The sequence below is a fragment of the Aotus nancymaae genome, unplaced genomic scaffold (assembly GCF_030222135.1).
Source record: "Aotus nancymaae isolate 86718 unplaced genomic scaffold, 86718_ANA_hifiasm-v0.15.2.pri h1tg000057l, whole genome shotgun sequence".
NCBI classification, from domain to species: Eukaryota; Metazoa; Chordata; class Mammalia; order Primates; family Aotidae; genus Aotus; species Aotus nancymaae.
The window spans coordinates 8,132,106-8,144,647 of NW_026988471.1; the positions used below are offsets into that span (position 1 = coordinate 8,132,106).

General features: G+C 37.7%; 1 protein-coding gene across 3 annotated transcripts in view; it reads right to left on the reverse strand.

Annotated features, from left to right (window-relative positions):
* Positions 1-5,249: 5,249 nt before the first annotated feature.
* Positions 5,250-12,542, reverse strand: part of MBOAT2 (membrane bound O-acyltransferase domain containing 2) — a 135,763-nt gene continuing 128,470 nt past the window's right edge. For 2 of the 3 annotated variants that reach the window (XM_012438854.3, XM_064363831.1), the window contains 4 exons: positions 11,028-11,092; positions 9,462-9,594; positions 7,384-7,535; positions 5,250-6,032 (listed from right to left, as the gene is read on the reverse strand). In XM_012438854.3, coding sequence (XP_012294277.1) covers positions 5,807-6,032; positions 7,384-7,535; positions 9,462-9,594; positions 11,028-11,092 — 576 coding nt within the window. In that variant the 3' untranslated portion in view covers positions 5,250-5,806. Of the gene's footprint in view, positions 6,033-7,383; positions 7,536-9,145; positions 9,595-11,027; positions 11,093-12,542 lie in introns of all 3 variants that reach the window. The other variant, XR_002478239.2, reaches the window with a different exon arrangement.

Genomic DNA, 12,542 nt, shown 5'->3' on the forward strand with positions numbered 1-12,542 from the left:
GTTAGCACATCACAGTTTGACTGACACAGTGGGAGTTTTCATTTACCATACAAGAACTAATTTATGAATCTGTTGAAAAATAACACTTCTTTAAAAAAATATTTTGGAATAATAAAAACAGAAAGCACAGAACACCACATTCTATTCTCGACTCGGGAAGGCAACTGTAAATCCTAAATTCTGGCTGCTGGAGTTGGGTCTCTCCTCATGTTTGGGTGACTGAGGGCTCAACTACTACTGGGCAGAGATCGAGACACAACATTTAAAGGAAGGCAGGAATGAAATCCCACATTTTCACTCTGTATATGGAAGAATTTCTCACTTCATTCAATTTTTAGTTTCATTCCTATTGCCTTGTATCATGCCCTTGCTGGTTCAGAGGAGCAGTCGCATAAAAGTGACAAGACCGGTTTGGAACACATTTGTGTTCAATATTTGATTCCTTTTTCCTTGTCATAAAGTCAGAGGCAAACGTACTTCACTGATAAATCTGTGCACACAGAACCAAAAACACTTAAAATTGGGAAAGAGGAATATTTTAAAGGTCTGTCAAACTCTCAACATATATATCTGTCCTTTAATGCAAAAGGACAGGGAGGAATATTAACAAATTGATTTCCTAAGAAAATTAACCTAAAAGAGTGAACATGAAACAGTGAAAGGCAGTCAGTTACCTTTTCTATTTCAAACACGTTACTAAGAAACTGATTAGTGATTTTACTTATGTTTCTCTGTAACTTTTGGTTTTTCATTGTAGTATTTGCATTTCTTTATAGTGTGCAATTTGGTAAAACATGGCTGGAGAGACGGCTGTCCATCACTGAGTAAGCTTCAAACAGTGGTTCTGCACAGATCATTACACTATAATATACAGAACAGATAGTGTTGAGTTTTTTCTTTATCAAAGTTGTACTTAAAGAAGAGTTGTAATCAGTTTTAAAGCTAAGACAAATTAGTTGGTGTAAAAACTGTGTATTTAGGCTGTGTTTCACAAAATTTTCCCAGTTAATGGCCTATGAGGTGTGTCAGTTCTTTATTGGGGTTTGCATAATGTTAAAAAAAAAACCTATTAAAATAAGTATTATTTTAAAACATACAAAAACATTATTCAGCAGCCTACCAATTAAAATGTAATTGGCTGCAACCTCTGTACAAGAAGAGCCTCAAAAAGGAGCTCAAGAATTGATTATAAGAGCTTTCCTACAAAATACCGATGTGGAAAATTTCATTTTAAAATTTCTGTTGAATCAGAGTTTCTATAAATAGATTTGACTCCTTGGTATGCAGAAAATCACTGTAGAGACCCTCTACATTCTAATCTATCAAATTTCAGGGTGTATTTCTCTTGTTAAACACAAATCTTTTCCTTCAGCACTGGAAGCACGCATTGATCAAGAAACCCACTTTTACAAGGGCTGTAGAAAACTGAAATTTCAGCATCTAAGATGAGGGCATCAGCCACCAGCCACTCATTACATGCACACTGGGTTAAGTGTAACAGTTTTGTAAGGTATTGAGGGCAGTTAAGATTACATCTCACAGTGTTATTTAGGATTCTGCACCTATATTACATCTGACGTATTAAATTTCAGCCAGGAAGAACTATTAACGCCTGAATAAAACCCCATGAAATACTGATTTATATCTAAAATTCTGGACAAATTTTTAGCTGACACAGAATAGTAGGCACCATTCTGAAGCAATTATTCTCTCAAGTAATTTTTCTCTCAATTATAATATAGAACTGCTGAAAACAACTAATTGTGAACAGTTGATAATTAGGAAACAAAAATGTATAAATGTCCAGATTTGTTCATGAAGATACAAACTGAATATTTACTATGAGTTTTAAATAGGAAAGATTTTTGTTCTAAAACTGTGATCTAGTCCTCAAGTAAAACTATAAATTTATGATTATTTTAATGGCAAAATTTTAAAGCTATTGTTTTCTGTAGTTTAAAATAAGGTATAACTAAACTACATATGCTTTAAATATCCTTGAATAGCTTTGAGATGCTATATGGTGGCAAACCCTGTTCAGTAGTCACTAATCTGTATAAAATATCTCATAGCATATGTCTTCTCCAATTTTACACAGCACAAACAGAAACCAAAAAAGCAGAGAAAGCAAAAGGAAAACATGTTTTCTTCAGCAGAGACTATTTGATTACGAAACACTCATTGTAAGAGCTATTGCCAGTAGAAAATGTATGTTGCCATGCCTTCTGATTTAAGGGATTTCACTGTTACCATGACAACCTTTGAAAAGTCAGGGCTTTGAGCTCAAGTAGTAAAAGTCAATGACCTTGACAATAGTGTTGACTGTGAACTTGTCAAAGTCCTTGAATCCTACAGACCTTGCTAATGGCTCTGTCACGACACACAACTGGTCCTGAACTCTTAGAACTAACTCATTTGCTTACGGCTGAGAAACTTGGGGTCTACAGGACAGGTGGCTCCTCCTTTCAGTTTCATGAAAGACAGAACCAGAACGAAGATCCAGGTCTCCTCCCAGGTCAGCTAGTGCTTAAATGTAAGCTGTCACTTTCTAGAAACCTCCTTTTTACTGCACATTTTTCTCAAAAGTGGTATGTGTGGAAATCCTGTGAGTGTCACGCATGGTGGAGACCAAGAATAAATATATTTCTGAATTAAATGGACAGTAGTGGCTAATAAGAGAAGTGGTCACTGGACATTTTTGAAGCCAAATAAATCTTCTCTATCCTGCTGGATATTTTAGAAGCTAAATAAATTACCCCAATTACCCTGAGTTCCAATAAAAATACTTACTTTAAAAACAGAATGAGCCACTTATAAAATGGTGACAGCTGAGGCATACCAAATTAAACTAACTCTTGTTTCAAGAAAATGAAATTGAAGGATGAATGATTATTTTTGTTCATTTTTTCCCTGAGTAGTATATAATTAACCAAAAGTACAAATATGATATTGATTGATCATCTCTGGACTGATTTCATGATACCTGAATAGTTGAAAATATATAACATAAATATACATTGAATCTTATTCTGCTGATGAAAAAAAAGCAAGCATATATTACAATGAATCCCTTTCTATTTAACAGGAGTAGACATACCAGTTTAAAATTCTTCTACTGTAAGTACTCGAAGCAAAATATTAATCTTTGTGATTATTACTTCTCCAAACTAGAGGAGAGCTATCCAAAAACCATTTCATAAAAATAACTAGTTGTTGATTCAGGGGGATGAAAATTAGTCAAACTGCACATGTAATTATTATCTTCAAAGGAACTGGAAAACCAATCAAATATGTTGCTTTCCAGATGACAATGCTAAGATTATATTCATTGAGCAAGAAATAGGTAACAGTGACTTAGGCTTACGGGCTGAGAAATAAAGTAAGTTCAGGCAACAGAAATGTGATTATTTGTAAGTGGCTAGATAGGCTGAAACCCCTACCCCCACAAAAAAAAAAAACACATACAAAAAAACAAAACCCAACAAGTTTGTATTAAACCTTCTTGTTTTCACTCATGGCACGCCTGAACCTGTCCTTTAAATTCTTAATTTGTTCACTTTCTCTTAATAGCAATCAGATTCTCTGCAACATTAATTAAACTGAGCAGATATTTTACAGGGCAGATAATTTCCATGAACATTCTTTCTATTCTCTTACATATACAGCTTGCAAAATTTTTTTTTCTTTTTTTTTTTTTTTGAGATGGAGCATCCCTCTGTCACCCTGCTGGAGTGCAGTGGCGCAATCTCAGCTCACTGCAACCTCCGCCTCCTGGGTTCAAGCGATTCTTCTGCCTCAGCCCCCCGAGTAGCTGGGATTACAGGTGCTCTCCACCACACCTGGCTAATTTTTGTATTTTTAGTAGAGACGGAGTTTCACCTTGTTGGCCAGGCCGGTCTTGAACTCCTGACCTCAAGTGACCCACTCGCCTTGGCCTACCAAAGTACTGGGATTACAGGCGTGAGCCACCACACCCAGCCAACATAATTTCAATGCATGGGAAAATAAAGAAAATTTATTTAGCTATCGATCTGTTTCCTGAGAAGGAATGGCAGGGCTAGCCTTATCAAATGGAAAACATTTACTTTTAGAAAAATAAAAATAGATTAGGACAACTTCAAGAAAGAAACATGAACATTTTTGCTGACTGAGACCTCAAAAGTTGCAAGTGCATTTGCTTTCCTTTCTTCTTTAAATGAAGTATTACATAACATACACCAGATGGTTGCTGTGTCCTTAACTTCATTTGCAAATTTATTAGCGACCCCACCCACCACAAAAAGAGAGAGAGAGAGAAACCCATCACAGAGAACTTGCACTTCATTAAACATTTAAGGCGAAAAGAAAAGTAAGTTCCATACAGAGGCCAAATAAAGGTGAAGTCTGAAGACTTTGCCCCCTCCCCTCTCACAGGGCAGGAGATACAATCCGGGGCTGAGGTCACTCCACTGCCTGGCAACAAATCCCACTCTCCTGCTTTCAGCTCCTGTGGCCACCATAGTCCTCTGTGGGATCACAGAAGACACCTAGTAATCCAAGGCAAGATTAATCATGGTAAAAATAGCCCATAAAATAAAAGCATATTTTCCTACTTACAGAATCTGTAACTGATTTTAGTAAGAGTTCACAGCAAAATTTTAATGTGAGAAGAGTTTGAAAATGAATTTATATTATTCTCAAAAAATGTCACCAAGACTCAATGACTTTTAGTTTTCATTTCCCTAAAAGTTTCCCAAATATGAATTAAACTGTCAAGGATAAGAAACTGATTAGCCAGATAGTAACCTACCTAGCAATTTCTCTTTCAAAACCTTTGAGCAACCTACCAATATTATTTTCAAACCCTCTAATTCTACGTAATTTATGTCCAACAAATTTCATTTAAAAGTCCGAAGTATCACAAAGTTATCCAAGCTTTTTTTTAAGTCTCACATGATGGCACAGAGCCCTGGCGTGGGGGAGAAGCAGCCTGCAGATCCACATCTCCACCCTGTGCATTCCACTGGAGGCCACGCAGCGCTTCTTCATTCCTGCCTTCCTTCGTCACCTCTCTCTTTTAAGAAAAAGAGTAAGCTTAAAATATCACATTACCAAACCTTTCATTATGTTTTAAGAAATTCCTTCTGGAAGTGCCCTTTGACTGCACAAGGTAATTAAACCCTCCAGCAAAATAAGCTACCTATAATTTGGTGTCCATTACTGTCGACAGTTTCACTATGGATTGTAGTCATTTGACATACTTTAAGAGAGCCCTTCAAATACTGAGATGTTTATTGCATTTAAAAAATATCCACATTCTTAAATATCCTGTTTCAAATTCCTCCTAAACTCCTTTACAGCACAAAACATCAACTACTGCAATAGCGTTCTTACAATATTACACTTGAAAATACCATTTAGGAACAATATTTTAGGAAATAGAGGGTTTAAGGCAAGACATTCATTTGGAAAAGTTAATTTCTCCCTATCATCGAGATTGACACGATTATTTTTCCACCTCTTCAGTGCCTTGGGATACGCAACATACATTCAGCAACAGGGCACGCGACTGACCCTACGAACAAGTGCTGAGGTTGGGAGTGCCCACTGAAATATGGAAATATTCTTACATAAGGCATGGCCCACAGGGACATGGCATGGGAGGGCTTGTTTCACTCTCTTTCCAATCTGGTGTACAGGAAATTCCTCATCTATAACTGCCCCATTTCCCCCCAGTTAATTGCTTTTCCAACAAACTCAAACCCTTGAAAAGGTGCTAAGATTGGTTTCTGTTAACATTAAAAAATAGCCCTCAGAGCCTTCCCCATCACTGCTTTAGTGATGAATGTCTCGAGGCTATTTCTTGATTCTGATTGCAAACATTGTTTGTTGTAGAAAAACTGTTCCGTCCCAAAGAATGTTCTCCTTCATCAAACTTTTTGGATTGTGAGAGCTGAATACTTTCATGTGCATTCTTTCTTCCTTGAGTTTTTTTCACTGGAAACAACAATACTACTAAGATACCAAGGATGTGCAGGCTGTAATACCAGGAGCTAAAATAAAAAGGGAAAAAGTTTATTAAAATTTGATAATTAATAATCCTTAATAACTGCACACTTGTCAGAATGTCACGTGGCCCACCTTAGGATGTATTTATTTACTACATTCTTCTTTTATTCTTCCCCCTCAGTTGAAGAAACCTGACAGTGTAGGCCAGTGGGTATTTATAGCGCTGGATAAACCCAGGCTGCTTAGATGCCTGATTCTAGATAGCATATTACATTCCTTTGTAAGAGTCATAAGACCATGGTTAAACAGAATAAAAACAAAAAGTTACGTATTAATAGCAGTAGCAATCTGAAAATCTCCCCAATCCAGAGAATTAAAAGTTGAGTCAACAAAGAAAATGTGGAGATAGTTAAAACTTTTACTAGTCTGGCCTCACCTGCTATTTATTGTCTCTAAGTTACAAATATTCTAATGAAGTGAGTGACAGGGAAGCAATATTGCTTCTTGATGGTTACTTTCATGAAAAAGAAAAGCAGTATTATTAAAAATATTATTGGAAACATCATTCCTCAAATTAAACATAAACAAAATGTAACCTAAACTGTATCTATAGCTGTAAATTAAAGTAATTCTGAGCAAAGTACCTGGGATAGAAAATCTAACCAACAGCCCAATCACATTTTTAAACATTTACTAATTTTCCTAAAATGGAACCCTTAGCAGGACTTACTTAATGTCTTCCAGTATAATTATTGTCATATTTGATTCAATAATCTTTTGACTATATACTCTGTGCTAGGTCATTCTAAATGCTAGAATAATAAAGAATTTATAAAAGAATAACATTTTTGATCTCTAGAATATCACTATCTAATATAAGGGAGTGGAATTTGGTGGGGCAGGTAGAGGAGGTAAGTAGATTATAAAAATATGGAATGCGAGACAGGACAATTTCTATAATATACAGATCACCACAGTATCAATCAAACATAAAAGACACAGTGAAAAGGAACAGATAAAACAGAATTTATTTTCCTTTGATTAAAGAAATTAAGATAATTAATAATCCTTTGTAAAGAGCTGGGTTTTTCCCCAAAGAAGTTCAGGACAATCAAACTAAGAAACTTTTGTTAAATTTAGGAGAGGTTTGAGGCAGTGGTTGGTTACCCAGCTGATATTTCTCTGTCTAAATCACTCATCTGAGGGTTGAGTGGTATGAGTCATTCCACAGAAAAATGCTGGAACTGATTGGCTCAGGATTAAACATAACTGATAATGCATTTATCAGCAGGAAATGTGGCTGTGGCACTATTTTTCTATTCTACCCAATAACAAGAACCTTTCTTTTAAAAATAAAATTATTCCCACTGACAAAGTTTTAAGAGTAACACTTACCTGTAAAATGTGAATGATGGTTTTATAGAAAGAAGTACGAATGGCACAACTGTGTAACTTATTGCTACTTGAGTTACTATCCATGTTATAACATCATACAATAATTTAAGTTGGGAAGGTTCGATGAAATAATGTCTAAAGTTATTTCTCATCTGAAATAAAGAAACAAAAATATTTGCTGTGTCTTTACATTAACATTACTTATGAAATTATACTGGTGATATCAACTGAAGGATGTGGTGTGGAATAACTGAAACTCTCATATGTAGCTGGCGTGAGTGTACAATGGCACTGCTACTATGGAAAAAGTTGGTTCCAAAAAAGTGAATACACATTGTACATACTGTATATAAAAGAGAGAGAGAGAAGGGATGAGAAAACCACAGGGAAGACATAAATGACTAATGAGTCTGGGTAAAGGGCATATAGAAGTTCTTTGCAACTTTTCTGTAGATTAGATTCTGTATTAAAAAGTTTCCCCCAAAAAAGTTTAAGACAACACTGCCTAGAGATCCCTTAAATCATATATGGTAAAATATAGTATATAAATAAAGTTTAGTTTACCTTCATCCTTAACTCTTATTTAACCTCCGCATTTGTGAAAAACAAAGTATTCCACACTGAGAGCTTAGGTTGAACAGCACTTAAATAATTTGCATCCACACACATTATTCATTAACGGAAGCTGGGAAAAACTTCTCAAAAATGGTGTTTTCTAAATATCACTGTTTTAATACCTTTTTTGTCAGCTTTCAAAACAGTCAAAACATTTCAGTTTTGAAATGTTCAAACTTAACCAAACATTTTCCTTGTCAAATATATTTATATAGGTGAGACACAGCCCTGCTTTGAAAACACCACATGTACTGTTCAGAGGTGAGTTGGTGCATGGTTACTGCCCTTCCACACAGAGCCCATCATTCTTAGTGGCTAGGCACTGCTATCTCCTGCCTAGCTCACCGCCATGGCAGTCACCTGCTCTTGATTCCATCCTGTCCACCAATACCAAATCCATTTGTCCTGGGGTATGGGCTTTCAGCATTCCATTCTTGCGCTTAAAAACTATACCTGACCCCCTTCCATTGCAGACAGAATAGGATTAGGCTTCTTCTCTGCTTGGTGTTCAAAACTTGGTTTTGCTAATGTCCTTCCCATGCCTAGAATGTCATTTTGTCCCCATCATGCTTAACTCACTATTGAAATAACTTTCATCTCTCAAAGTCCGGATCCAAACACCTTTCTAATGAGGCCATCTCTAGTTAACCTAACCAAAAGAGATTTCTTCCATCTCTGAACACCTATGCTACTTAGTACTTATAACACCCATAGAATCTGTCACACACGCCTTGTGCTGCATATGCACGTGCACACACACACATAACTTATCCACCCCAAAGTACCTTAAAATGGAAAGTAAATATCTGCTAGTTTGTTAAATGAAGCCCTCTTACCTCTAAGTACCATAAGCAGCTTGTTCAAACATGGTTTTTGTCATGTCACATTCCTTGGTTTTCAAGGGCTTACACTAAATTACCCTTCTCCTTACCTCTCTCATGTCACCAACCTAATTTCTCAACGTTTCCCAAAATATTACTCTAGGTTCTATCCAGGCAAATACACTAAAGAACGGTGCCCCACTTCTAGTGTGGCATCTACCTGGCCACAGCTCATCCACCATCTTGGCCTAGCCACAGTCGACTCTTCATCTCAGAGAGGACTCAAAGGTTACAGCTTTCAGGAAACATTTCTAAAATAAACCTACCCATTCTGATCATCTTTATTTAACTCAGTTTTTATCTCTCCTTCAGAAAATTCTGTAAAGACAAAGTAACATTTTGTGAGTGCCTCCTACCTGCCAGGCACACAGAAACATGTTTTCTCCTCACAGGAACTGGGCATGGAGCCTAGCCTGTGGTGTGTGCTCAGCAAACATGCATTTACACACCTCACTTCTAGTGGAAAGGACAATACTGATCATGGCCAAGGAAAGCGGATCAACCTTCTAACAGAGATGTACTCAGCCTTTTTAACAGTTCAAGTGGACCATTGAATTGTAAAATAAAATTCTTGATACTTACAGCTCGTGCTGCTAATGTCATTAACACCCCTGTTAGAAACGTTAGATAATATCCTGGGTATACCCCGTGCCAAATGGCAGAGAGAATGAACGTCTGGATAGTTGGACTGAAGGAGGCTCGTTCATAACACACCCTAGAAACCATGAAAAACATGGAGAGCCAAGTGGAGTGAGTGACCCGAGTTTACAAAGCCTGCAATGATCATTCTTTTATTACCTGACAGGATTTAGGGTAACTAGAGAAACAAATACAACTTATCTTAGGCAATAACTTAGCTATGATCTCAGGGAGGCTACAGTGATTAAGTGTCAAATTTAGGAACATAAATTCCCATCTTCTTACTGGTATATATAGTAACTAAAATGATCATTTCTAGTATTTGGGAGTCTCTACAATTTACAAAAAGAATAAATTTTAACTAATATTAAGGTTATTTTTATCCTACATTATTTTATTACTTTTTTAAAAAAAAAATCAATAACTTTCAACTGACCTAATAACACTACTCTTTCTGACAGATAGACTGAGCTTTCCTATTAACAGGAGTAGAGAACTCATATGAAAATAAAGTTTCCCTAAGGTACCAAATTTAAAATATAACAATAACAAAAAATAACACAACAGATTAGCTCAGAGGATCTGCAGCCCCTTGGGAGACTGGCAGGAACTCTGAAGAGATGATAGCACATGCTAGCCATCTCAAGGGATAAAGATGTTTAATTTGTCATTGAAAAAAGGACACTATAAAAGAAGGCTGCTGAGCTCCTTATCACTATAGGGGCCTTTTCTTGGGAAATAAATTCAAGATAGGGCAACATGCTCACAGGGATGGTAAGAGATCCCTGGGAGGTTCTGTGCCGTTCCCCAGCTCTGTCCTTCACACCTGTTATTCCACTCAGCCTGGGCTGCCTCTACCCTGTTCACGAGACACACTCCCGACACAAACCTCAGCTCAAGCACCCACCAGGTCCAGGAAGTTCCTCCTGCATCCCTCTGTGCCCTCACTGGTCCTGCTTTCTCTCTCCTAATCCTCACCACAGGGAATAGCACGTGTCTGATTACACAGCCGTGTCTTCAACAAAATTGTGAACTCTTTCACTTTCAGGGGCTAGGTCTTTTTGTCTTACTGGTCTTTGAATCCCTTGACTAACAAATAAAAATCTGTTGAATTGAAATCTTTAAAACTGGGACTGTTCTGGAGTACGCAGGGCACAAGTACCGTGCTTGTGCAGGCACTTTTGAATTTTAACCACATCTCTACTGAATGGGATCAGGAGCTGCAAAGGAGGACACTGGTGACCTCCAACATTGGTGGAGGCCTTTATAGGAGGCTGAGAGGGCAGGATAGCTGCACCTGCAGGAGAGCTGCATTCGGGACTCAGGCCAAAACAGTTCTGATTCTATACTGACTTGCCTAGGAGGAGGCCAATAGTGTTTCCCGGGTGACACTGAGGTCACAATGTCACTCAACACCATTAATTTAATCAAGAACTTGAATTCAGTGAAGCTCAACCTTAAGAACTAGATGCCAAAGCACATCTAAAGATTGTTTTTGAAGGAACGCACCTTTTGAGCCAAAGAGCTGTCTGAATATTCCAATTATCAAGAAACATCTTGAAACTTGTTGACATCTGAAAAAAAAGGCAACTTTTTTCTTTGTGTCACAAAATAATGAAGCTTTAAATATAAGTAATAATATATTATTATGCTAAAATATTAAAACAAAAAATTACTTAACATCGACGGTAGTATAGTGATTTCTCTTTCCTTAATCCTGTTTTTCTAATATAGTAACATCATTCTATGTAAGAGAAGTTTATTGTTGGGAACACTACGAGGTAAATGGATTGCCACCATTTTCTCCTGTATGTTAACATTTACAAGGGATGTCATGGAATTCTTCCAAAGGAATTCCTGAGAGAGTGTACAAATGCCTTCTCATGGCCTCCCTCTCACACTGAAGACTGGGGTGCCCACTTCATTACCTCCTTCCAGCCAAGCTCTGCCATGGTTCTGGGTGAAGCGAACATCTAGCGCAACAACCCGCCCAGCTGTTGTCTCTCAGTGCCCTGGCTACCCTGAATTTTGGGGCTGCATGGCTCTGTGCTGCCCCTGAAAGAGTAGATCTGCCCACCCAGATCTCTCAGGGCCTCCTATCTTCCCAGTTACTCCCACTAAAGCTGTTGTTTGATCTTAGAGGGAGCCCTTGGTCTCCAGCTTGTCTCCTTTTGTCCTGTGTAACTGTCTCTTTCTCTGGTCTTCACTTCTGACTATTTTAGATTTTGTGTTCCATTATTTACTGCTCTTACGTCATAATCTTCAATGCTTTTGTTTCTTTTCCTTTCATTCACCATCCTATCAAAACCCTAACTCCAGATCAACTACACTGCCCAGCCACCCCACTGGAAACATCTGCACGCTGTGTGCAGAGTATCACCACATTCCAGACCTTTGTCTTAAGTTCATGGTTCTCCACCACAACTGAGCCCTCAACCTACCAAACAATCCTGTTTTCCTAGACAACTAGTTCATTCCCCTCTTCCTGAAAAAAGCTACTGGACTGAACAATTTGAAGTTTTCTTTTCTCTTCTTTTAAAATAAAATCAAGAAGAGGTAAGTGTCAGCAATTTCACGATTCAACCTAATACCCCATCTATATCTCTGGTCCTATCATCTCCTTCCTCCCTCACAACAGGTAAGGTAGCCTCCTACTTTATAGAGATGATATAAAATCATCAGACTCCAAACTCTCACCATCCAATTACACACTCAGCTGCACACACACTTATCCTGCCCTCCTTCCTATCTTTATAACAGGAGAGGTGGCCCTTCTCCTTTAGCGCCAGTCTCTCCACTTCCATCTTCTCAGGGACTTCATTGATCAATAGATCTCTCTCTCCTTCAACTGTAGGGAGAGCTTCACACTCTCCCCTTCAAATCGTCTCCTACTCAGTAAACACATTTCGATCTCTCCATTTTAAAACAAAATTAAACAGCTCTCCTCAATTCCCTGTTCCCCTTAGCTACTGCCCTGTTTCTACCCTCTTCCCTTTGTGGAAAATGAACTCCTAGGAGTTGTGT